Source organism: Solea senegalensis, linkage group LG10 (genome assembly GCF_019176455.1).
Source record: "Solea senegalensis isolate Sse05_10M linkage group LG10, IFAPA_SoseM_1, whole genome shotgun sequence".
Lineage (NCBI taxonomy): Eukaryota > Metazoa > Chordata > Actinopteri > Pleuronectiformes > Soleidae > Solea > Solea senegalensis.
The window spans coordinates 16,714,702-16,742,433 of record NC_058030.1 but is presented as its reverse complement, the minus strand read 5'-3'; the positions used below and the strand labels follow the sequence as shown (position 1 = coordinate 16,742,433).

Here is a 27,732-nt window from a genome sequence, read left to right as displayed (position 1 = left end):
ATGCGCTTCAACAAATGCCGGCAAAATTAACCCCCACCCCATGCCCCAAAAAATGGAGAAAAAAAAATTGCCTACTTGGCATGTAGCTCCCTGCCAAAGTAATTCTGTGATTTCAAAAAAGAGACTGGTGCAAAAATAAAGTGCATTGCAGAAACCTGTGAAGTTAGGGCTGGGGGTGAGTGGCTGACCAAAATATATCATACAGTGCTGTGAAAAAGTTTTTGGCCCTTATAAATTTCTTCTGTTTTTGCTTTTTTCCTCACACTAACATGTGATAACAAGATCATCAAACACATTTTTATATCAGACGAAGATAACCCGAGTAAATACAGAAATGCAGTTTTTAAATGATGATTTCAAGGGGGAAAAAAGCTATCTTGACCAACTGGGTCTTATGTGAAAAAATACTACCTTCAGTGGCAACAACTGCAATCCTGTGTTTGCGATAACTGGCAATGAGTGTTTCACATCACTGTGGAGGGACTCTGGCCCACTCTTCTTTGCAGATTTGCCACACTGAAGGGTTTTTGAGCATGAATGGCCTGTTTAAGGTCACGCCACAGCATCTCAGTCAGCTTTAAGTCCGGACTTTGACGAGGCCACTCCAAAGCCTTTCTTTTCTTTTTTTTAAGCCATTCAGAGGTGGACTTGCTGGTGCGTTTAGGATCAATGTCCTCCAGCATCACTCAAGTGCACTTGAGCTGATGGCTGGACATTCTCCATCAGGATTTCCTGGTAGAGAGCAGAATTCAAGGTTTCGTCAATTACAGCAAGTGTTACAGCACGTGAAGCAGCAAAGCAGCCGCTGATCATCGTATGTTGTCTTGTGTTAGTTCTACTCCAGATGTATCGGGACACACACCTTTGGTAAAAGTTCCACAGCAATGGTTTTGGCCTTGGAACTCTCTCATAGATGCCTCTTTTTGCCCTGTATCTTTCTTATTGTTGAGTCATGACCACATGACCACCTAAGCTGAGGCAAGTTGTTCTGTGTTCTTTTATGACCTCCTGGATGAGTCGTTGATGCCTTCTTGGTGTAATTGTGGTAGACCAGCCACTCCTGGGAAGGTTTGCCACTATTTCACGTTTTCTCTTTTTTATTTGTGGATAATGGCTCAACTTTCATTCAGCTTGTCTGGCAGTAATCAGGTCTGCGTGAAATTGAACTCGGCTTTCCAAAAAAGTTAATTGATAATTTAACAAAGGGAAGGGAGCAAAAACTTTTTCACATCAGGCCAGGTAGGTTTGGATAAGTTATTTCCTTTAATAATTGAAATCATCATTTAAAAACAACATTTTGTATTTATTTGTGTTATCTCTGTCTAATATTAAAATTAGTTTGATGACATGAAACTTTTAAGTGTGCAAAAAAAGAAGAAATCAGAAAGGGGGATAGAATACAACACAGCACTGTATACTAAATTGGTTCTGGTTGGATGGAATCCTTAAACTTTATTTTTAAATCACAACTTCAGTAGAATCTTCATGGGACCTCCTCAGTGTGCTCTGTAATGAAGCATACCTTCATCTTCGTCATTAGCCCCAACAGTGACAACAGTCAGGCCCACATCAGCATTCTCATCAACTCCGACTTCATACAGACGCTGAGCAAAGAGCGGTTTGTTGTCGTTGACGTCGCTGATGAAAACCCTCACATACGCTGTGTCTGCAAGGATGACAGAATGGCAGAAGATTAAATGACACAGCAAACAAATAAACACGCACACACAAACACACACGGTTAGCAGGAGTCTGAATGTGAGTATTTTCCCACCATCTGTTTATTGATTTTACAATTAATTGTCACTGTTTATTGGGGAAGAGTCACTTAACCTGATGCCATGTGCCTCATTGACATGGAAATCAGACTAAATATTATTCAGAAAGATGTGCTGTAAATTGCATAAATAATTCATATTGTCAACATTTTATTGTTTTAAGTGGGCTAACTGTTTTCTGCAGAAAGAATAACATTAATGGGGCTGCAACTCTTCAACAAGCTGCCTTTTTTTGCAGAATAGATAAAGAACCTCTCCACTGGGAAGGTTAAATATTTATAAGATGACAAGTGTTTGTGTCTTATCAGTGCACTGCTCATTATGCTGTTTATTTCTTTAGTTAGAAAGAGTAAATTATCAGCTCACAGAACACATGGGTGACATGTTAATTTGGAGTTGTTGCAGTAAGAGATGGTGGTGGGGGAGGGTGGCCCTATTTCCTTAGACTGTTTTTACATTTACCACCTCCTCTTGCTGTATCCCAGGGGTAACGCAAAGAGACAGGTAATGTTTGTAGAGGAAATGAGCCCTTCTGGATATGGGAGATACGCAGCACAAGACACAGCTAAGGCTCATTGCAAATGCTAAGCAGCTCTGCAACTCTGCTCCAAAACATCACCCTTTACCCCTAATTCCGCCTTCACACACGTTGGCAGAAGACGCACTTCTGATTACAAATGTCATCCCGCGTCATTCTACATACAGACTAACGTTTTATAACTGACAAAATGTCACAAAGGGAACATGGTAACCAAACAAATGCTTTAATAGTTAAACACTGAACAATGAAAATTGAAACCGGGGGAGAAATTAAGGAGCTGGAACAAAGAGTACGAGTGCCAAGAAATCTCCGAGCTGTATTTACATGGAAGAGAGAGAGGCAGTCTGGTCATAGTGTGGAATAAATCAAATTAAGATTTACATTTCAAAGTCAGTCCTTAGGTGTAAATGAATGCAGTGTAATGCCAATGATGTATCACTCCAGCATCACACTACTAATACTGAAGTTTGCCCTGTGGGTCTACAGGGAAAGGACAATGCTACTTTTTTTTAATGGAGAGGACATTTCACAAGGGCAGAGGCCACTTCACAGTTATTTCTCTCAACTTTCACTTTTACAGATTTGTGAATGACAGTGAAAAACAACAACTAAAAACAATACAGAAATACATTAAATCTGAAATCGAGCACGTAACTTGCAACAGAGCGTTAGATGGGAAGATTGTTAGCACTTCCATGTCATGACAGCAAACTGAGAGATGGTTAGCTTAGCTTGGCATGAACTCTGTGTGATCAGTCAACTCATTGGACTGATGGCAATAAAACAAAGATGCCTCCAAAGGCCTCTAACCTGAGTTTGGCTGTTTGTTCTTGCCAGGTCGCGCCGACTCCTGGCCATCTTCCGACTGAACTTCCAACAAATAGGAGCTGCGGGCCTCGCGATCAAACACAGCCTCTGTATAGATGACCCCGAGTTTTGGGTCAATGCGGAAGACACTGTGGTCGCCACTGCTGTCACTCAAAAGAGAGTAAGTGATCTGCGAAGCACAGGGATTTTGAAAATCAGATGGCAATTATTTTGCAAGCAATAACCTGCTGAAATGTTATGAGGCCTATTATATTCCCAGAGTCTGTCCTCTCATAAAAGGCAAAATCTGATCGATATAGTGATATTGTCACAGTCAGTCACATGGCTGCAACTGCACACACATTCACGGTGCCACCTTGACAACACCGTGACAACCCTGAAACAATGGCTTCCCACACACAAGAGATTTTGTGGCAACAAAAAAAAAACAGTCTTCAGATTTAATAATTCCCTCTTTAAAAGGTATTTTCCTGTACCTGTAGAATTTGAACATATAAAATTAACAACACACCACTCCATTAAGGCCCAGGTCTTTGTCATGTGCAGACACTTGGAGAACCAAAGTCCCGATCTGGGCTCCTTCTGTTACTGAGGCCTCATAGATGGAGGAGGTGAAGAACGGCACGTTGTCATTGACATCTTCAGAAATGAAAAGATATTTAAAATGTAATTAAAGATGCAGCAAGTATTGCATTCCATCCAATCTGATGAAGTTTGCAAATTATATTACCTCACAAACAAAGGAAGTAAACGTTATACCTGTAATATTGACATAAACTGTGGAGAAAGCTGCAAGTGGTACCGCAGCCACGTTCTGCGCTCGAACCCGGAGAGAGAAAAAAGGTGTGGTTTCGTAATCCAACGGCTCTGACACCAGAATTGACGCAGAGCCATCTTCACGGTTTGGGGAGAGGTAGAAACGCACTGGCATGTTGGTTTCAGGGACCATCCCTTCCTCCAGGTTGTAGGTCACCCTTGGGTCACCCAGCTGAGAGGTTGCCTTGATGGTCTGTACAGGAGGAGAAGACTCGTGTCATGAGCAGTTTTTATTTATTAATGATATTTTTGTTTCTTACGTCCAGAGCCAGGAGATACTGTATAAGCTCAGCATAAAGACTGGAAGCAGGGCTGGGGAATCAACTAACCTGACTGCATACATAAGTGTGCTCACCAGACTCTACAGAGCACTACTAGTTGCTTGTGGTAAATACACAAGGTCAGTGCATGCAGCAGCTGAGGACTTACAGTGCATACTGCCCTGTCAAAGCACAATTTATTATTTACAATAAAGAAATATCTTCATCTGAGCACTTTAGAGCTGCAAGCAGAGAGCAAGAGCAGACAGTCTGGCACGTCTGCTGTCAAACTAGGGTCCTGACAAATTGAAATGAAAATTTAAATTTTTTTTTATACACAACAAAAATAGAATGCCACTGTTGTAATTGTTTTAAACGCTCATAAAGGTGTTTATTATGTTTTGTTTTTTGTCCACTTGTTGTTATTATCTGATCCAATATAACCACCCATGTGAATTGAACAGTGATTGATTAAACACGCCTGTCGTTATAAACTTATTCAGCATCAGAGCGTGATACCAACCAGGTCATGCAAGAGGGTTTTTTTTCTATATTCATGGCAATTAAAATAGCAAAACCCTGAAATGCCAAAGCACATATTTTCACTTCTTGAAGTATTTTGTGTTAAATGTGAGAGTAACTGTTGCTTGTCTATCATCTCAAACCACTCTGGCATCAACAAGGCATTTTTGCCCAGAGAACTGTCACTCACTGGATAATTTCTCTATTTCTAGCCGTCCTCTGTAAACCCTAGAGATAGTTCTGCGTGGAAATCCCAGCAGATCAGCAGTTTCTGAAATACTCAGACCAGCTTGTCTGGCTCCAGCAACTAACCAATGTTTAAAGTCACTTAAATGAGCTTCCCTCCCCATTCCGACGCTTGGTTTGACCTTCAGTGGGTCGTCTTCATGTCTAAATGCAGTGAGTTGCTGCCATGTGATTAGATGATTAGATATTTGCACCTAAAAGAGCGGGAGTGTACTAAGTGTAAGTAAGTTTGTGAAAATATGGCCAACCAATATTTTTATTTTTGGACATGGTTGCAATGTGAATAACCTTTTTTCTCCTGCTTCATAGTTTATTCTCAAATGCTGTGAGCTTTTTATCCACCAAAAGAATGTTATTAGTCTGGGCTTAAAGGAACATTTTTAAAATTGGGAAAATGTGCTCTTTTGCCTTCTTGCAGAATTAGATTCTGAACTTCAGCTAAGAGGCAATGAGCTTGTTTAGAAACAACATGGATGTGGCTAATTTGGTGAAACAAAAATGGGTACAACATGCTAGTCACTGAGACGTGGAGCTGCTGATGAATTTGGACAGAGTCAAGCTACTTCTTATCTCAGTGCTGTATAATCAAGATCAGATTTTACACTCTGTTTGTTGTTTGTGGTCTACAAGCAGCTTAGATTGTGTTAAATTTCAATTATTGTGATTATTGATTTTCTGACATAATATCATATGTTCTCAAGGTGAGTCACCTTGGAAAAGACCTTGGGGGGAAAAAAAGCACATCAGTGCCTCCCGGGTTGAGCGTTGAATTTAAGCAGGCAGGAGTCAAAAGCATTTGTTTCAGAGAAAACATTTCAAAATGAATAAATAAATGAAAGGAGTTGAATTTTTAAAGCACTGATGATGACTTCAGCAGTGCATTCAAAGAGAACATGGTGTCTAAATAATGCTCAGACTGTGTGCAAGCAAACAAACCATCAGCTAATTCAATTACAACAACTCAAGATCAAGGAAAATGCACAGCAGCATGCAGCATGTCCTGTTATAAACTGGGAATCTTTCTAGAGGCTGACAGATAGGGGATTTTTAAAGGCTAGTTTAAAGAAAGAAGGCCCAAATGAAATAAAACATCAAAAATGACAATATTAAAAAGACATAAAGCTGAACTGTGTTTTACCAATGATTATATGGGTATAAAAACAATCATGTGTATTTGTGTACATCTTCAATGACCTAATACCTGATTAGGAGTGCATCTTCATCCACAGGGTGGCAGCAGTAGCAGTCATTTGCTGAGTAAACTGAATGTATGTTTGCAAATGTATTGCTATTTCTGAGGGTCACTGAATTCAACTCATAGCCACTCTTGTGGACTCAAAACACTGTGGACCCAACACTACTTACAATTGCGCTCATGCTTTGAAGGTTGTTTTTGATTGTTTGCTTGGGGAGGAAGAACGGGCCCTAAACAGTTGTTTTGCTTATTAATAATCTGGAGGAAAAACTGTGTATACACACATTTTCAGCAAAAGTGGCCTTTAAATGACCAAATATAGCGATGACCCATAATTTATTCTGGTCTTGCTAATAGCCAGTGGCAACAATGGCCGTGGAGCCTCAATTCAGCACAGTTATCCGTGTCTCTCCATGACAGGTGGAGACAGCTGTCTGAACCAGTGTTCACTGATGTTGATAGTTTGTAAAATGTCATGTCGGAGCTGATTAATTGGCTAAAAACAATTAACCAGACACAAGCGCCACTACCTGCTATCAGACATGCAGACGTACCACTATGGGTGTGTCTCTGGCAGTGTTCTCGGGAATGACAACGCTGTAGCTCTCCTCTTCCCACTGAGGAGGCTGGTTCTTGACATTGGTGATGGTGACTGCCAGCTCCACAGAAGTGTTCCGGCCTCCCCCGTCAGTTGCTACGATGTCCCGTGTAATGTAAGTCCTCTGTGGTCAAGAGGGAGAGATTATTATCAGATTATCGCCATGACATTTAGAGTTGAAATGTTTGTAGATGATGATGGATCACACCTTCATCACACGAGAAATTTAACACACATGTATTATAGAAACTGTAATGCAACTAATCATCAGTATAGTTGATAGCATTAATAACTAAATGTGTCTGTTGATATCCATAGAGGACACTCTCAGCAATCAGTTCATGATCAGCTGATTGGCAGCTACGCCTTGACATCACGCCCTGAGCCTGAAGCTGTTCTATGAACGCCACTGTAAAGTTCATTTAATTAAGCCAAGAACAACAGAAGCAGCAGTAGCAGCAGTGTGAGTCTCACACAAATGTATTAGGATATCAATCATGTTTCACACAAGCTCCTCTACTTTTGTTATATAATTAAACCAGTAGCAAAGACAGGCTTAAAACTGACCATGGAACTGTATTTCATGAAAATGTACACTGTAGGGGGAAGCTCGAAATGTCTTTAAGAGGTGATTATAGCATTTCATTTGTTTATCTTAACTAGATAATATGTGATGTTATACTCACATCGGTATGAAGACTAAAGCCTTCTGAATCCACTAAAGGGCCTTTTTACTCATATAGGATAATTGTATTTCTCTGTAGCCACTTCCATAAGATAACGCTAGTTATAGTGACACTGCCCTCTTAATAATACAAGAAGAAGCTCACATAAGTATTCCGTTGGTACAACATCACATTTCCGCCATAAGCTGTATTATTCAACCAATGCAAATCATGACCTAACAACTCTGTTGTTGTGCTGCAGTAGCCACATAAAAAAAAAAGGAAGTCTCACTTAACTTTTAATGACGTTTTCTATTCCTGGTACAATCCAATTAGTGTTTGTAGAATTCCATTCGAAATCTCGAAAACCATAGCACAAAGATCATAAATCTGTGATGTCAAATGTGGACCAGGCAGCTGCTGCTTTTACAATAAATTATCGGCTGACTGAATTTGAGATGACATCCAACCACGGCTTAAAAGTATCAGATCTGAACCAGAAAAAGTGCAAAATAATATCATGGATATAGACACAAAGCCCTCTCTATGTCTTCCATGTTATTCTACGTGGAGCTGTACTGATGAGAGTGTTCCACTGCATCAGCTCAGCTCTGAATGCTGTCTTAACGCATATGAATATTCACTGTTGTTCACCGGCCTTCATATTCCACTGAAATGCTAATTAATTGGGAAATGTGTTGCACATTTTACTGTCAAATGTGGGGGGAACATTTCGCCTCAGTCCGTGGTCACTACAATCACAACTTAATTGTGATGAGAAAATCGAAAAAAACAGGACAATGTCTCTGACCGGCCGAGACATTTTTAATTTGTTATATCTATCTATCTATTTATAAAGTGCTTTTATATTCAAGGCTTAAGCACACTTATTGTGGGATAATTTAGATGAGGGCTTTGTTCGGCAGCTCTGTTCTGCAAGGTTTTGAGCTTTCCATTTTGCATGAGGTCCATGGCAAAGCGAGCTCTGACTTCTAACACCAGAGTGGTAAAAAGTGTGCTAAATAATAGAGAGCCCTGTAGCACTATGTCAGGCTTCTCGCCACTCTTATTTGTGAATAAGTGGAGAAATGGAAAGATGCAGATAGCCTGAGTGAAAATATACAACATCCAAAATGAGAAAAAGGCGAACAAAATGTAACATCACTGACACGGACAAGGTAATTCACTTCTGCCAGTTAGTTGAAAGACATCTAGTGAAGGACAGGTTTCATGGATGCACTCACTCATATTGATAACAAACACCTTTAAAAAAAGAACTGCTTATTAACTTGATGGAAATGATTTGTAGCAGTTTTTCCAATGCATGCGTCGACTTCTCTTTTTCTTGGTTTCTTTTTTTTTTTTTTTGAGAATCTCTCAGCTTCAAGGCAACCATGCTTTGTGAGCCTAATCACAAGCATAATCCTCAGGCCCCCAGATTTTGACATATCAAAGCGTATTTTAGGACAGACAGAGCCTTGCTTTGTGTTAATTATATTCTTTACAAACTTGTGCCATTAACTTGGATTCATTCTGCAAAGCTTTTTAATTCATTTTGAAATGTTAAACAACAGGACGAGTGCCAGAGAGCAGGTGACTTATTTGTTGTTGGTGCCAATATTCTGCCTCTGTTTGGCCTCGTGCCACAAGATCTCACAAGATCAAAATGTGACGTAGGAACTCCTGTAGGAAGCAGTAATGTGTCTGAGAAATGGTTTGCAGCTGCCAATAGCAAGTCTATCCCACAGTCTTCTGTTCGCTATGCTGCTATAACAGATCATAACCTTCAGACGAAATGGTCGACTGTGAACCCAAAGTTAGAATAGACAATTCCACTTACATTTTTAAATAACTTGTGTGGCATGGGCAACATATACGGCCCTCAGGCCAGACATAATTATCTCCTGTCTGGTCTCAGAAGGATTTATCTTGTCAAATTGCTAAATAACCAGTTTGAGCACTATGTTTTGTGCACTACACTCAAGGTTGGGAGCAGGTGTGGGAGCACTTTGAGGTGTATGGCTCATTTATTCATTTGTTGCCACAAAGCCGCCATGAGAAACACACTCCATGTGTGTTTGGGTGTAAAACCAACTAATAACTGCTCCACTGACCTGTGATATGGGCTGGTTAACGTAGACCCATCCAGTGACAGGGTTGACCTCCAGGTACTCAGGTTGGTCCAGGGACATGGAGTAAGTGATGGCTGCATTGGTGCCAAAGTCATCATCATGAGCTGCAACACGGAGGAAACTGGTACCGACCAAAGTGTCTTCTCTCAGAAAATCTACAGTGGGTGGAAATAAGGTATATGGGTTCAAAGAGTGGTATTTTATGAAGAGCGATCAAGCATGATGAATATTATAGACATTTTGTATAATGCACAAGTGATTTAGGCTTTCACCACCAGGGACACCAAGGTATTTATGCAATTTATAAAGTAGGGGAATGGATGTTTTTAATAGCATATAGTCACCCACATCTTCATCTCACCCTATTTGCTTCAGCACTTTTTTGGTTATGTCTGCTTCAGTGATTCACTGATATTCACATATCATTTGGATACCAGCAACACTTACACTCATAGCGCAAATTCTCAAACTTGGGGCTGTTATCATTCTGATCCAGTATTTGGATGGTGAGCTGACAGATGCCGATGAGTGGCTCCTCTGCCCAATCAGTGGCCGTTACTGTGATTGCATATTCTCTCTGCCGCTCCCTGTCGAACTGTCTGGCTGTCACAATCGTTCCTGTAAATGCAGAACAATAATCAGTCCCGTCCCTGATGCCCACCAAAACACAAGCGCACAAATACGTACGTATACACTCGCTCATCCATTCAGCAGTTTTTCATTTCACCCATACATGTGTGCATCCATTCATCCACCACTTTGCATAACCAACCATTCTTCTATCTAGCCATCAAGTCATCCGCACATCTGTATTTGCCTTTTCACTCATGCAGAATACATTTCTATGTACTGACGAGCCACACAACGCTTTGCCAGATTGAACGAAATGAGGATCAAGAGCGTTTGTTGCCTTTGACTCGTATTCTTAAAGATAGAGATGTGAATTATGTTAACGTCTCTGCTCCTTCTGCATCGCGGTTCAACTGCAATGACCAATAGAAATGTCATTTACAGCGAGAATGCCAAACTGTCTCTCTCTATAGACTCTGTGCTCTATGTCTAATTGAGAACTATTTTAACTCAGACAATCTGTGGCCACGCTACCTGTGTCTGGATGAATTCTGAAGGCAGGCATGGTGCTGTCTCTGTGCATTAAGCCATATTTGACTTTTCCATTTGCTCCCTCATCTGCATCCACAGCATGCACTTGCAACACAAAAGTCCCCGTCGGCTGGTTCTCCAGCACTGAAGCCTGCTCACGATATTGCTGGCACTGAGATAGAGAGCAGGAGGAGAAGAGAAAGGAGAGACACAAATACAAAGGACATTTCTCATATATGGGGATATATTGTCAGAATATTGTGTTATGTTATTGAAAATATCGGAATAAAAGACAATAAAGGCCTTGAGGTCAGTGCACACGTGTGCATTAAACACAGTATAGACCTTGTAGATACAGAGTACATTTAAGGTAATAAAAGACTTGAGCTGATTTTTTTAAAGGCAGCAACAAACAGCTTAGCCCAGAATTCAATCCATTCCCCCTAATGAAAATATGCCCCAGATAAAGAGCTGCTCTCTGGAGTCTTTGCTTTTTTTTTTAATCAGATATAAATGCAAGACGCTCTTTCAACTGAATGACCATGAAAAAAAAAGAGGAAAACAATAGCCAAGGAGGGGTGAGAGTGATGCAGAAAAAAAAAGATAGATCAAAGGATGAGCGAAAGAAAAAAAATAATAATTTGACGGTTCATGGGATGCAAAGACGCAAACGGTATGGCTTGTTTGTAGCTCTTCGAGTAAATATTATATTTGCCTGGAATGGTTCTGAGGCATGATTTAATATTAAAACACATCAAGTTGCCAACACTTTCAGCTTCCACTCAGCGTTAGTGTGTCTTCTGCTCAAGTTCAAGTCAATCCTCATTAAGTAGGAAGTTAATTAAACAGGTATAGTATATTGTGATGATGTTGCATTTTTTTTCTTTTTCATAAATTAATTGAAATCCCAATGGAGTGCCTAAAGATAGAGTGGGTGTGCAGGCTAATCAGAGCTCATGGGAAAACAGAGTGGAGAGAAACACAGGCCAGGAAAATTGGAAAGAGGGAGCAATAGCTGAAATGCTCTTGGAGGAGGAGACGGGCATTCTTTTGATTTGAAAACATAGGGACTTTATGCAAAGGAAACTAAACCTGTCAGCTGCTTTTTCAGATTCTCTAGTGTGGTAACTTGTCCTTGCAACAATATAGTGAGATTTTGTTAAGTTTGAACAAAGGAAGGCCAGCTGTCAGTGGTGCTCGTAGTCCTTCAGCGAGGCTGACTGACATAACAGAGTATCAATCTCCTGATGTAACTCTTTGCAAGAAGGCAAATGATTGTATTCAAAAATTATTGAATTAAAAACTTTTTTTTTCCAATCTGTGCCTCATTCTGAAAATGGTTCGCCAGTGGAACTATGTGTCACGGCTTTCCAATATCTGTTTAATGCTAAAGTTAGAACTCAAAACGTTTTCAAGTTCTAAATGTACAGCCCCTGAGGTGCATCAGACCATCTGTGGTAATTTTGTGGTCCAACAGAGGGGGCTGTGACACACAGCTTGGCCTTATACAGCCACTTCTGGCCCTTCAGCAAAAATAAGACAGGGATGATATTTTGCAGCGAGGACACAAGCAAGATAAACTGCCCTCCTGGTGGACAATCATTGAACCAAAGCAAGAGCGGCATGTATTAATATGTCAGGTTCTACCCAAAGTAACAGACAGAATCTGCAGACTCACCAATTCATTTAGCCGTTAGCTCCAAAAATGACAGAGGTTCATCCTCGCATGACTAATAGTCAGTCAGTGATCATCTACCGCTTTATCCTCCACCAGAGGGTCGCGGGGGGTGCTGTGCCAATCTCAGCTACATTGGGCGATAGGCGGGGTACACCCTGGACAGTTCACCAGTCCATCGCAGGGCCACACACACACACAGATAGGGACAAACAACCATTCACTCTCACGGTCAATTTAGAGTTAAAGGCCCTTGTTCCAACCGGGGCTCGAACCCGGGTCTTCTCGCTGCAAGGCGAGAGTGCTAACCACTACACCACCGTGTGACCCATGACTAATAGTAAGTGTAATAAATAATGTTGTTATGTTTGTGTGGGTGCAAGCAGGAGGGATTTTACGGAAAAACAGACACCCTGAGTTCAAGTGACTTCAATTTTTCAATTGTCCAGATGATGACTTAATAACAGGGGACTACACTGTAAGGCACGCGCAAACTATAGAAGCACTTTTCCTGAAAAGAGACCCTCACCTCTTCAAATACAGGTTTGTTGTTGTTGACATCATCGACCCCGACAATTACCCGAGCGGTGGATGAGAGAGAGTGCGGCCCACCCGATACATTGTCATCTGTGGCCGTTACATTCAGAACATATTCCAGGCCTTGAAGCATGGGTAGAGGAGTGGAGCGGAGACGAATCAGCCCTGCAAAAGCACACAGGTCCATTAAATTACACATTATAAAACATGGTCAGTCATAACCGAGCGAGTACAACCATTCCATTAGTCATTACACAGGACGCGGTTGCCACCGTGGCCTTGCATGGAAAAGGGTGTGCTATCAATAAAAAGCACCAGTTAGTGTACACTGTTTGTTGTTCATGGGATTGCTGTTGTTTTTGAAATCGGCAGAGAGATAGCAAGTGGTGGAAATTCACCTCAAAGGCCACCAAATGGTAAAAAATCTGATATGCAGACAAAATCCAAAAACCAATTTCACAGTGGTGATTCTGTCACATTTCTAATCTAATAATTGCACGCTCTCCCCTAAAGATGCCCATCCAACTCGAGCACTTGAACAAAAACATAAACTAGTAAGTGACTCAGGTTAGAAGTTAACATGGCTCAGCAGATGCCTATTAGCTGTTCTCTCTCCCCTTTGTCTGCCTTCATGTAACAGTCGAGATAAAGCGTTGGATAAAGAGATGCAGCATCTGAGTCAACATCTTTCTCGTCAACAGTAATACAAAAAAACATCAGAGGTTGCAGGACGAGCAAGCAGCCTGTGATGTGGGGGGAACTCATTGAAGTGAGAGCATGGGGAGGGTTTTTTTCCCCCATTCTCTCACTGTGTTTCTATTCATCTCCTCCAATGCTCTTGATTAAAGAAAACACAGCATGCTGATACACACAGATGTGAGCGCCTGACTTCCCTCTCCCAATTTACTTGTGAGCCTGGCTGCCCACAGAAGAAGGGTCTTCGCTCCTAATGACAATGCGTGACATTGACAAAACTGCATCACTACATTAAAATAAGTGAACTGTGGGATGTACATGGTAATTCTTCCAGCTAAAATGTCAGCCTTGTTTACAAATACAACATGAGCTCCAGCAGCTATTCAATGAGCCAGCACTCTTTGGACAGTCAGTAAGTGGGAAGCTGTATATTGGTTTTCCTGCACTCACAGGATGTCAGCCTTTGCATTTTCGTGCTGCAAGGAAACACTAGAAATTGGTAGAAAGGAAAATGAAAAGACGACACAAAAGAAGGAGAGGCTGGCGGAATGCAGCCTGAAGATTGTGAGCTATGATAGAGCAGTTGTTGTGAAATTGAATTGAAAGGGCTGGGTGACAAATGTCACAGCAATTGCCACTGGTTTCGGATCAAAGGGTGAATAAAAAAGATAAACTGTGCAATCCTAAATTGTGGAAAAGCAGGGAAACATGAGGAACATTCATCTCTGTACCCACGAAAACCAACAAGAACCGAGGGTGGAATTCTCCAAAAGAATGCCATTGTTTATATTTATGACCCTAATAATAGAAAAGGCATCACACACATTGAAATTACAGATTTTAATATCAGCTCTCAGCTCTCTTTTCATATTGGCTTGGAAAGTAGCCGGCGTTTATTGCACACCACTGTACTCGGAATGTATTAGGGAAAATTGAATGTGTAATTTGACGGAAAGCCTGTCAATTAGAGGCAATGCTGCAAATGCAAAGCCTGGCTGGAAAATGAAGACATATCACCTTTCTGGCTGTCAATGATGAAGTTTCCTTCCTCGTTGCCTGCTGTTATGGAGTAGATTATGCCATCACCATCTGGGTCTTTGGCCAGCACAGTGGCAACGAGCGTGTTGGGGCCGGCGTCCTCAGAAACAAAAGTTCGATATCTGTAAAGAAGAGCTCAGGTTTAACAAGTCAACGAGATTGAGAGCGCACACACACACGGACGTCACGCGTCAATGCCAGAAACAACACACACACAGGAGACAGGAGATGTGAGATATGCATCATTTACACAGTCTAAAGCATCAGAAGGCTTATGGTTGTTGCTTTGGCTTGTCACTATGATTTAACCTGTCCTCTTAGCTGGCAAGACCAGAGACAAATGATAATGTCTACCGGGATGTTGGAGTCATGGAACAAATGGTGCATCCACATATCCAGCCCACTGTGGGCCATTTGATCCAGTGCCTTTTAAAATGTCAACAGTGATTTGCTTGCTCTGTGCCATGGGCAGCAGGATGCCCATCGAGACACGGGAGACTGATTTACCACGGTGGTGCAGAGCACAACTGGGCGGAGATGAACTACAGGAATTGAAAGATGTGGAGATGAAGAAAAATGAAGAAGAAGAAGCAGGTGACAAGAAGAACGACTGTCACAGAATTGACAGGTTAGGTGATTATGTGGGAGTGGGAGACAGTGCAGCTAAATATAAGAGGGAGGTTGTGTTGTTAAAGAGTTTAAGTTGATTCGTCAGCAGAACTCTTCCCCTGTGAGATTTTACTGCCGTATCGTCCTCAAACACGCGTGCATGTGTAAGAACGTGTTACCGGTGGGATGGAGGGGAGTTTAGGGAAGGGCGGGGTTAGGGATCAGTGTCTGCAGTGTGAAGTCAGAGGTGATTGATGGTTTACAGAAGAACGTTGATGGGTGATTCATCTCCGCCAGGCGCAGCAGTCTCTGTGGCAACATGAGTGACCTGCAATCTGTCACCGGGTTCTGAGGCCACCTCTCCGCAGCTCATACGCTACACACTCCCTCTGCTTTTCTTCCTGAAGCATCTCCCTGCTTCTCACTGAACTGTGAAGTTAGACTCAGAGTGAGTCGTCCTGCTTGTCTAACTGTCTGTCTCTCTACCAGGAGCCTCATTTATAACCATTGCTTATGCACAAAATGGAGCCTGAAAAATGCAAACGTCTCTTCTCCAAAAGTTTGAATTAATAAGGATAAACTGGATGGGAAACTGTGTGCACCTGTGCTAACTCTGATCATTCTGTAGACAGAGGAAACCAGATTATATATCCATTGCATCATACTATGCTAAAACAAGTTGTTTTATTTGTGTTAAATATTGTGAAAGCAAATTATGTTGATTTAACGATTATATTTGCTGTCATATTTTATTTTACGCACTGACCATCGGGTAGTTTAGTTTTCCTAAGGTCTGTGAATAAAATTGCTGCATGGTGAGAACATGATGCGGTCATGTGCCCTCAGCATACTAGAGACACCCTAAAAAAATAAACAGTTTTCACCTGACAAACTTGTATTTCCACACAATATTTAAGTGCGGGAGAGAGGACGCTGCTGAATGTCGCATTTAATTAGTCGAGGTGTGAAGTAATTAGTCTGAATGCTGTAAACATAAGTACAAGGCAGGGACAAAATGCTTATTGTATCACAATAATTACATTGCCAGTCCGATTCTCCAAGTATTATGATTTGATTGCATTGATTGATTGTATTTAGCTGCCACTGCTAACACTGCTAACAATAAAAGTGGAGAAGAAACTGTTTGTTTGTTCTTGTTAGCTGTGCCTCAGTGTTCACTGAGCTTGTGCTGTAAGAAAATAAAGTGCTTGGCCAAAATAATTAGAGCCTCTCAAAACAGGACAAGGCACAAATGTGAGCCTTAAAAAAACGTGTTTCAAATGAAACTGAAAAATACCTTTTCAAAAACCTGGATTGCAGAGAACACTGACACCCAGAACCTCCAAAACATTTTACGTCTCTGTTCAAGTAGAAATGTCACGATTCTTCGGGAGGAAGCTTTTTTTTTTTAATAAATAGTCTAAAACTAGGCACCACTAGAAGACTAATATTAAATTGACCAAACCAACCACAAAATGTTCACCACTCTCCTGTGGACTTCTGAGTAATTACCAAAAGTTATGTGTAAGTTATGTGCTGTTTATCTGTCTTATGCCGTAGCGCGGTCTGTCCTGACTGTAGATTGGCACATGTAGGCATGAAGCCAGGTAGTTATTCACGACAAATTAAATTTGAAATCATGCTGAAATAAAATACAATTGTTAAGTTCTGCTAAGAACAACTAAGTTCATTTTCAGCAGTAGAATCAACTTCTTTAACTTTTCATGCATGCCTCTTGATGTTTTCAGTCATGGTGCTGCTGTATGAAGCTGTCAAGTTGTAAAATGCCTCACTCTGTCTGCCAATACAGACTCAAAAAAGAAGAAGCTATCCTGAGGAGCAAAGAGAGTCGTGTAGAACTGAACTGAAAGGCTTAATGAGCACAGCTTTAAGAATAAAGCAATCCTGTTAATTCGACAGGTCAGTGATATCAGTGATATCACAGTCATAATACCAGGGAATTCTTGGATTATTATTCCCGATTTAGATATGGTAATTGGTGACTATTACAGATTCATCTGTACAGTTGGCTCAATTATTTGTAAAAAAGAAAAATATTTCATATTTATGCCCACAGAGACTGCTTGTGTATATAAGGCCCAGAATTTTTGTCTGCCATCCCTTCCAGGGATTGTGAGGTTGACAGTGTCACACAGGGTTTTCTCTGAGTATAGAGAGAGTCCTTGTGTCCAGCAGTGGTGGCTCAGTGTGTGTCCACTTCTCCTCCAGCAGCAGCAGCAGCAGCAGCAGCAGCAGACCGACTCTGAAACTTGTTTTTCTCCTCGACCTTTACATTGGATCACTATTTAAAATTTCAGTCACTGTCCTCTCTGTCACACTTAACCACAGCAATAGCATGCTGTCACGCTGCGTGTTTTCATTCACCTCATTCACAGTGCTGCTTCTTCTTCTTCTTCTCGGTGTCGTGTAAAAACACTAATCAGCTTCAGTTCATTCTGCATTCAGCAGCTGCTTTGCATTACGTTGTTTAATCATGAGCATGTTCAGGGTGGGATTTGACGCTGAGCCACATGCAGTGCATACATTTAGAGTAGACTGTGATCTATGAAGGGAACATTGTATGCACATTTTAAAAAGAACCGGATCATTTTTAGTCATTTTCAGCTTTTGCGCATACATCCATGCACTTTTAGGCTTTTACACACTCTTTTATAAATGAGTCCCCTGTCCTCCTCGTCTGGCTATTTGCATTTCCATAGGTTCTCTGCCTGTCGGCCCCTCACTTCAATCACTTTGAGCCTCTCTGCAGCTCATTCAGATGAGATAAGAGGACATGCCGGGCAATAATAATCTGTCCAAGTATCTCATTTAGTCTGACATTAGTCTGACACAATGTGCATCGGTCTACCTCGACATCTGTCTTTGTGTTTTTGGATGCTGTCCTCCTCTGCTCTCGAAGCCTTTATCTACATCTCAGTGAGCCGCGGTATGATGAAGCAGCCAACACGCCCCGCCTGGAAAAATGCCTGCATTTCCAACTATCTGTCTGCTGGTCCAGCAAGAGAATTTGTCTGACTGTTGACAGGCTTCTCTGTTTATCTGAATGCAGCATCTGACCGGCTGTCTCCCATCTACCCACCACAAATGTTTGGTATTCTCTGTTCGGTTGCCCTGGAACTAAGCTTCACTTGTTGTTTTTCAGGGTTATATTTTTTTTGTCTACATCTCCACCTCTGTGCCCACCTGTTTGTTTGGCTCTTTGTCTGACCACCCACTGAGACTGACACCTGACAATGCAACAAGAGTGGGTAACAAGAGGTCTGCAACGGTCCTCTGTGAAGGTCACTGAAAACATGACTGACAGGACTAGCAGCTTGTTTGTTTGGAGGAATAAATGCAGCAGAATTACTGTGACAGTTGCTGTCCACCTACTCACACAGCTGTAACAAAAAACAAACAAACAACAAAACATGTTTTGGGACACTATAGATCTATATGTGAGGTTATAACATACTGTACCTTTAGTACAAACTCTGTGTGTAGCCGTGTGCATTCTTGGTTTTATTACAGTACTGTACAAAGAGCGTCAAACAAGCTTCGAAGGTAACAATGTCACACGTTATTTGTGTTTAACGTGCAAGAAGATGACTGTAGCACACACTAAATAAAATAATACAGTGGAAACTGCTTATAGTAAAGTAGTAGTTACCAACCACGTATATGGATTTTGAATGAATGTGTTTGTGTGTGTATGTGCTGCATGGAATGCATATTAAAGTGTGCGGCCTTGTGCACCAAGCAATTACTTGTACTTAAACGAGCACAAGTTATTTTCCTTTTCCATTTTCTGTGAGTTATTTTTACATTGTCACCATTGTATTTCAGATTCACACAGTGTATCTATCGGCCATGAGCTCTGTTACATGCCGAGCTGTGTTTCATGAAGTCACGCACAGAAATTGCTTTTATCCTAAACCCGTTACACGTTCCCTTTCATTACTTCATAATCAAGTAATAATTATGTCGGCTCTGTGGGGATTTGCATGAGAAAGAGAAAGTTAAAAACAAGTCTAATTGTGTGTTTATTGTGATCAGTGTGGCCCAGACTGATCCGATCACGTGCAACAGTTTCCACTATACAGTGAGTTTGGTCATGCTTTTACTAATGCAGTGTTGACACAAGTTTGGCAGGACTTCCAACATCTAATATTATTGCAATTGATAGTCTGGCGGGAGGCACAGCGTGATGTACTGTCCTATAGGGGTCAGATGGCAAGGCACCAATATAATGAAATGTGATGAGCAGAGATAAAGCAGAGCCAACAAGATGAATATGATCTCAACTTGTCATCTTAGTGCCAAAGTCTAATCTTTGCACCTGAAATCAGGTCATGATTAACACCCACAGTTTGGCTTCTGTGATATGTGCTACAGTAACAATGGCTATAACAGAACTCCTGAAGTCTTGATTAGAGTATGATTGTATTATTGTGACTACCTTTTGTCAGTGCTTATTAATCTACTTGGCTTTGAATGTTTTAATTCAACATACAGTATATTTGGAGTTATGATCTATAGCGTGTGATGTTCTCTACATAAATAGTCACAAAAATGTTCTTATTATGTAATATTAAAAATGGTGGTGATTAAAATAGCAGAAGATAAGCCTCAAAATACTTCGGGAGAAATTATTATGAGCTGCAAATTTAGATGATTTCTGTTGTGGATTATTATTAATCTCATGAACAGAAACAATGTTATATTATTTGTATGCTGTATTCTTCATCTGAAAACGGGCTGAAAACTATCAGACCTGACTGAGGGAATGAATGTCAGGATTGTTGCAACATTGTGTGAACTCATTTGACAGTGTTTGAATCAAATACATATTTCTTAATATTTAAAAAAAATTAAAAAAAAAATCATAGTATAATAATACTATTATAGCAGCTCAGCCTCAAACTTCCGCTACTGAGGTTTCTGACTCCGGATGACCTGGTTGACGCGCTTTGCCTTGGCGATCGCTCTTTTGTACTCTGATTGAATGTCCACGCTGTTTGTTTCGTTGCAATATATTGGTTTATTGCTGTGCGTTTTCTTTGCATAATGAAATACCTTCAAACAATCCACAACCATTCACGAGTAGCGCCTCCGCGGTACAGCGGTCGAAAACCGTTTGCCCTTCCGGTTCACAAACCTGACAAGGACAGTGATATTGCCACCTATATACACACCTGAGCTCCCCCTCTGAGAGCACAGCGACCCCACACACACATTGAGTGAATTACACCAAACCCTCATACCACAATTAAACACATTCGGCTTCTATAAATGCACTTACACAGGCTGGGAGAATTCAGGGGCCTCATCATTGACATTTGCCATCCTCACACGGACCGTGGTCGTACCAGAATGAGGCTCAGCACCGTTGTCCACTGCCATCACCACAAATTCATACAGATGGTTCGGCCTTTCATAGTCCAGTCGGCCCGCGGGGAAAACAGTCCCGTGTGGTGAAATGCTGAAGTCTGGGCTGAGGGTGTAATAGGTGAGCTCGGCGTTTAACCCCGAGTCGCAGTCTGTGGCTAACACTGGCAAGAGAGAAGAAATTACACAAAGGGCCATCAATTCACAGTTAATCGAAATTAGCTGATGCGACGGCATCATCTGATGAATATGTTGACATCTGTGTAGATCATTATCCCTTTATGGCCTTGCTAAACATGTAATAGATCATGCGCTCTGACAGCTGCAATTACTTGCACACAAACTGCACTGTGCCCCTGCGGAATGATCACCAGCCATCATTTGCAAAGATGAGCTCAAAGACAGAAAAAGAAACAAACAAATGAAATGGATTTTGTATTTCCTCACGTTGGTTTTATTTTGAAGCAAACATGTCTGTAGATTTGTCTTTAATGTGTGATGAGACTGTGGCTCTAAAAGTCTGAGTCAGCTGTTTGGTAAATTTTACTCACTGTTCGGCCTCAAACTCATTAGACGTGCACTCTGCATATTGTTTATTTGCTCAGCGTCGAGCATGAGCCTGTGCATCTCCATATACACATCATTCTTCTTCCCATCTCTACGTAATTGTGATAGAGCTCAAGACTGGCAATTAACTATACAATCTTTGCATAGTCTGTGCAATGTGAATGGCTCCATCAATGATCAAGAACTGGGGAAGTTAATTTCCCCTGTAACTCCCGATCAACCGTGCTTCACTGCTTATATCTTCTTAACCATCCACCTTGGAGAGTAAAGGTAAAATTGATAGCCTCATTGTAAAGTAGTCATCTACTCTATGTCTTTAGCTGATAGAAGCAGAGATGAGGAGATTGTGGGGATTTCACTGCCTCTATGCCTCGAAACATTTTGTGCTGCACAGTCCACTTGATTCAGACTTTTTTGCCTCTCCATCTGGATTGTTGGGGATTGTGAGCATTTACCTGAGGAAACTACTGAACTATAAAGTCATACATTTGCATGGTGCATCAGCCTCAGTCCATTGCATAAGGATGTAACTTCCTAATTGACAGAGTAAAGACTCCTTCACTCCCCGACCATGCTCAGTTTTACAGTTTTTGTTGAAGCACCGGTTTAGTGGCTGCCATTTTCTCTCTACCACCAGCGACTCTGCCGCAGCAACAGACTCTGTCACTCCAGGCTGAGTATTTGATTGTTTTCACATTTAATGTGTTCCATTTTTCTCAGCCAGAATGCACTAGAAACATAGCCAGCGAGAGATTTCCCACAAATCACCCATGGTAGCCTGTGGGGGACAGAAATCTCACAGACACATGAACATTTGACAGCAACTACAACAGTGAAAAGGTAAAATGTAAAAAGGATAGTCATAAACAACGGGACATTTTTATATATAATGTACACGTCCGGGGTTGTCAAGGGTACTTCTACCATGAGCTTCTGCTGTTTCTTCTGACTAGAAAAAAAGTCTCAAATCCTCCGGAGGTGCTCCTCTACAACTGTTCTGAATACCGTATGTTGCAGTTGGATCTCAAAGGTACATGAAGCACACGGGTGTGATATGAGGTGTAATCTTTTTCAGGCAAGTAAGTGCCAGTGATCTTTTTTAGGAACATACTGTGGGTTATTGAACAAACGACTCGACAGCTTTCCTCTGCAAATTACATTTTTTTTCATTTACAAGTTATAAAAAAAAGGGAGGCACATGTCACAGTGGAAAAACTGATCTGTCCTTACATAAAGTACATATTTATTCATAGCAAATGATGGTGCCTTTGTGGCTGCTCTTTTAGTCCAGTGTTGTGGTCAGTCTGAAGGATCTCTTAGTATCTTTCAGCAAACATTATTTCAGCATAAGCCAAAACAGTGACTCAAGGTCTGAGCAGCAGCTTTTCTCTTCAAATGCATCTGTTGTGCTCTTGCAGCAAAAGTGACATTTGAATAGTTTTGCTCTCAGTTCAAAAAGAAACAGATGGATGTAAAAATAAAAAAAAAAAAAAAAAACGGGATCAGAGGAGTCTCACCCTGCAGCAGGGATGTTGCCGTGGTTACAGTCTCAGGGACTCCATCCACACTGTAGATGGACTGCAGGAATTCTGGGACACAATCATTCTCATCCGTTATCAACACCTGCACCTGATTAGAGCCAGAGTGATGGGAGAAAGAAAAGAGCAGAGGAGTATTGACTGATCCTCAATAATCAAATTTAATGTTGACATTCCTTGATTCAAAAATTCACAGGAGAGGAGAGAGAAAAATCACAAAAACACAAAATGATCTTTCCTTCCATATGTTGTACAGGAACCTGACCTTAAAAATAGCCTTTTATAGCCTTTTTTTTCTTCAGTTACCAGTTGAAGAAGTCCACTTCATGATTATCCTGAGTCAAAAATAGAAATGTTCTGAGCATATGTGTGCCTCGCTGTGTGTTTTTGGCCCTTAGCCGCCCTCTATACTACAGCTCCTTGTCACCACAGTGTGTAAAGTGTGAAGTGACAGCTGAGTAATAGTCCTGAAATAGCTAGGATAGGTTTTCCCAGTCTCCATCTCCCACTCCACAACATCCAGGCGAGCAGAGGGAGAGTTGCCTGCTACATATTTGGTGCAAAGTGAGTGCATGACTTGATAATTGAGTATAAAATATCTTTGAATTAATAATTTAAATGATACCGAATTCATGAATAGTTAAACCTCGAAATACGAGTCTGTGTGAATGAAGTCCTCAGATTTAGGATTTTCGTTCCGCATGTATTTTTTACACTGTTGACCTCTTCAGCAACAAAGAACTTCAGCAACAAAGAACTTGGTGAGACGCAGGGACAAAAGGTGAAAGAAAGGGCAGAAAAAAATGGTTTCAGCCACCCAGTCCACTTGTTGACCTTACAAAACAATTTGGCTATGCTGTTCCTTCGCACAGCTTCAAACTATATGCTGTCTCTCCCTTGTGGTTATCACCAAGCAGTGTTTAGTCAATAGGTCAGCACTGATCATGCCTGTTCCTCCATCTGCTGATATAAGCCACACAACATTGAGGCTGAAAACTGCTCTGAGTAAGAGTTTTATAAAAGTCCACTGGGGAACCACAGCACAGCAAATCTCAGCATTTTTTTTAATTTCAGTTTAATTTAGCACAATAGGAGAAAAAGCTTGTGTGGCAGATTAACTCTTATGTGTCTTTTTTTTTTTTTGTGCTGCCTGCCTGTATCACTGTCTACCTAAACTAACCTCTGTGGCAGTGCTGAGGCTGCCGGCCTCCTCACTGGCTCGCACCATCAGCAGATAGCGTCGCTGGTCACTCTCATAATCCAGCGCTCGGGTCAGGCTGATCTCACCCGTGTCCTGCCGGATGCTGAAAAGGCTACTTGGATTGATGAGCAGGCTGTAGCCGATTGGCTGCTGCTGGAAGGAAATGGCAAACACCACGAGGAAGCTGTGGAACAAAGAAAAGCTTTTTTTAAGAAAAGCTTTTGGCCGTTCAATTTCACTTGCACGCGTTCTGGATTAAAATCGAAACTCTCTTTCCGACATCAGCACTGCACTATAATGAAATCAATTACTATATGGCCCATTGACTACGTGTCATAAGCACAGTCCATCAATACTTGTCAGTTCCGTGTAAAAGTGTGATACTGTTATGAAGGTATCAACGTTTGTTTTCTGGTTTAGTGTAGAGTCGCTTTCTCTAATGATGTGAGTGAAGAAAATATCTATATAAGAATATATATACATATGTATATATATATATATATATATATATATATATATATATATATATATATATATATATATATATATATATACATATATACAGGTGAGAGCACATTAATAATCATCCACACAGAATACTGTAGATCTCAAGAGTAAGAGTGTGAATATCGACACCTTAGACACCTTAGACAGGTGTGCATCTTAAATAAAATCAAGTTATTATTATAGGCTGAGCATACAATTAATGCATGTGTGTCAGTTTTAAATCCTTTACTGTGCAGTAGATGTACACCCTTTCGTCTTGTACACCAATGAGTAAATAAAAGCACACTTTCGCACATGTATTCCCAGTGTTTTTGACGCTTTACATAACCTATGCTCTTACCCCGTGGTCGGACAATACGTCTTTTGCACAGCAGATAAACACGGATGATATAAATCACAGCTAACATTAGCAGTAGCTCTCAGTTAAGGTCCAGTGTCCCAGCACGACGTGACCATGTGAGCCAACATGAATAATACCGGGACCTTGACCTACAGCAGGTGAACAGAAATTTTGCTACTTTCTAATTTCAGTTCCCGCTTCCCGCTGTGGGGTTGCCTCAGTTGGTCAGGTCTAGGTTCAGCAAAGTTATGTGTGCCAAAAAAATGAGGACAGCCTACGGCCAAAATATACTGAATAACCACGTTTTTTTTCCCCACAGAATCCAGGAGAAGACTTAACACGGCAGTGCAACTCCTTCATCAACACAAAATGATTGCAACCGTGCATTGGAATAAACAGCAATGACTTTATGATCGTCGAAACTAAAGTTGGTCCAACAAAAATGTGAGTCTTTTTCCAGTCAGTCTGGTAATGTTATTGTTATGGCTGATATAGAAATAAAGGCCTGGATATAGATTTTGTTTTTTTTAATTGAGACGTCATTGATATCGATATATATCTTTAATACCGACTTTAAAAAAACATTACACTACAACAGTGTTTCTCAGTCCTGGTCCTAAGGATCCACTGCCTGCATGTTTTAGAGGTTTCCCTGCTCCAACACACCTGATTCAAATAAATGGATCGCTCCCAGGCTTTTGCTGAGCTCACTGATGAGCTGACTATTTGAATCAGGTGTGTTGGAACAGGGAAACATCTAAAACATGCTGGACAGTGGCTCCCCAGGATTGAGGATTGAGAAAGACTGCATTACACAATAAAGTACAATTCTTTTGTCTTAGCCGTTCCAGATGTGGAGCAACTTACTGCTCTCTTTTTTTTATTCCTTGCACCGTCGGGTTACTCATTCATGAAGTAACGTCCTGCACACCAAGAGACGGCCAATCACAAGCACTGTTAGATCCAAGTCAAACAGCATGCCACATCCTTATTGATTCACTGGAGCTGATGATAAAATTCTCCTTAGGTATCAAAATTTGATATCCAATGTCAAGATAGTTTTTGATATTCGATACCACAAAAGTTTTGAAGTTCGATACCCAGCCCAAAGTCCAGTCAATATCACAAAATTATTGAAGTTCCATACCAAGCCTAATATAAAATATACACACAGTGTGGCTGTAGTTACCTGTATCACACAGACCAAACCTCTGCCTGTTTAGTATGAGTGAGAGGCTGTTATACTCACGGCTGTCCTTCAGGCGTGTTCTCTGGTATGGAGATGGCATAGCTAATATTGGTAAATTGTGGCGCTCGGGCTCCTGCCATTACGGAGAGCATAGCAGGGGCACTGCGGCTGCCCAGGCCATCAAGGGCCACCACACTTAACAGGTACTCTCTGTCCCTCTGAAGCACCAGCCCTGTGGTCACCACCTGGCCTGTGTTCTTGTCCACTGCAAAGCAGCCGTCACCACCTGCAGGCAAATGCAATAACTTTATTTGCTTGAACTGGATTCAAACCAATCCAATGCTGCTGGCTTGAATAATAACTCTGAAATGTTACCCAAAAATGATATTTTTCAAAGAGTCTGCTCTTGCTAGGTTTGCTTGATTTAAGGCTCACAATACACTTTTTACTCACTTTTTAATACATAGTTCTTCATGTTCAAATAAGCAGTTTTGTTTCACATGGAAACTGCTTCGATTCAGTTCACTTATCATTCTAACATATGCATAGCCTAGAAAAAAACCCCGCCACCCAATGGATTGAGATATTTAAAGCAGCTTTATTAAGATGAATCTTTAATTGCTGTTTTATATGCAGGCGGTACGAGACATTTGGCTTTGACTTTAAGCTCAATTTAAATGAACAAGAATTCATTGTGCAGGTACTTTTATCCAGAGTATTGTGCAAATTAGGCCCACTTAGCAGTCTCTGTGCAAACATCCCCTATAATACTTTGTTATTATGCGCAATGAAATGCAGTACACTACAAACTGATAGGTAAACAAAATAAAATGACACGTTAAGCATATCACTACAACAGAGATCCCTTTCAAAGCAAATCGCATTTTTATGTGTACAGCATCTATTTAATCTGTCATTTCCCGTGAATGTACACAAACATGAGAATTTAAAAAACTACCATCCCAATCACAGACATTGCTCCCGAGTGCTAAAAGCAGCTAAAAAAGTATATATTTTGGATTTATAGACGTATAGACTCTTCTGCTTAGATCATTTTAAAATAAATTACCAGAAAAGTCAAAAGCCAACAATTACATCTGTCAGGGAGGTGATGTTCTTGTCCACATTTGACTTTGAGCAGCGTAACTCATAAAGTAAACAATAGATTTTGATCACATTTCCTGTGGATATAGGCTATGGCCCATGATCTGTGCTCTCTGAGTGCATGGTCTTTTGTTTTTGTTCTTGTCAATATACTGCATTCTTATTTTCAAATATTGTCTGTGACTGAATTATTGTCCATTTTATAGATTAACAGTGACTTTCTATTGTGGAACGTTTTGTGCAGCAGGACTTTAGCCTACTTGTAATTGTGCATTTTACCCTATATTATGCTATTCTGACTTTTACTTGACGTTATACCCTGTCAGCAGTTACACTGGGATTGTTTAATCTGTGTTTAAAGGGTTGCAATGGATGTGTAACAGTGCATTGGGGCCATTAAACTTAAATTAAACGAAGTCTTGTTCTTGCGAATGGCAAGCCAAAGACTGCATTATAGTTCCTCTTTGTGAATTAATGAGCGATTCTTCTCTCTTCCTTACCATCTATGGCTCTCTGGCATCTGCCTGACTGAATGATAAGTGACTGACTGCCAGTTTTTAATGAAACCCATGCGACAGAAAAAAAGGAGAAGCCCAAAAAGTTTAAAAGCCCAAAGTTGTTGGACTTGCCGCACATGCCTAAGTGACTGTTACATCATAAA

The 27,732-nt window shown here is 40.9% G+C and overlaps 1 protein-coding gene across 1 annotated transcript in view; it reads right to left on the bottom strand.

Moving 5' to 3' along the window:
* LOC122776018 (neural-cadherin-like) overlaps window positions 1-27,732 on the bottom strand; it is a 93,325-nt gene that overhangs the window by 34,212 nt on the left and 31,381 nt on the right. Inside the window, exons 3-16 of the mRNA XM_044036327.1 lie at window positions 26,028-26,253; window positions 23,911-24,115; window positions 22,710-22,821; window positions 20,540-20,789; window positions 14,608-14,750; window positions 12,887-13,059; window positions 10,686-10,854; window positions 10,029-10,199; window positions 9,564-9,736; window positions 6,741-6,908; window positions 3,907-4,156; window positions 3,659-3,786; window positions 3,130-3,316; window positions 1,523-1,666 (exon numbers count right to left, since the gene is read on the bottom strand). Of these exons, the coding sequence (XP_043892262.1) occupies window positions 1,523-1,666; window positions 3,130-3,316; window positions 3,659-3,786; window positions 3,907-4,156; window positions 6,741-6,908; window positions 9,564-9,736; window positions 10,029-10,199; window positions 10,686-10,854; window positions 12,887-13,059; window positions 14,608-14,750; window positions 20,540-20,789; window positions 22,710-22,821; window positions 23,911-24,115; window positions 26,028-26,253 (2,499 nt within the window). The remainder of the gene's footprint in view (window positions 1-1,522; window positions 1,667-3,129; window positions 3,317-3,658; window positions 3,787-3,906; window positions 4,157-6,740; window positions 6,909-9,563; window positions 9,737-10,028; window positions 10,200-10,685; window positions 10,855-12,886; window positions 13,060-14,607; window positions 14,751-20,539; window positions 20,790-22,709; window positions 22,822-23,910; window positions 24,116-26,027; window positions 26,254-27,732) is intronic.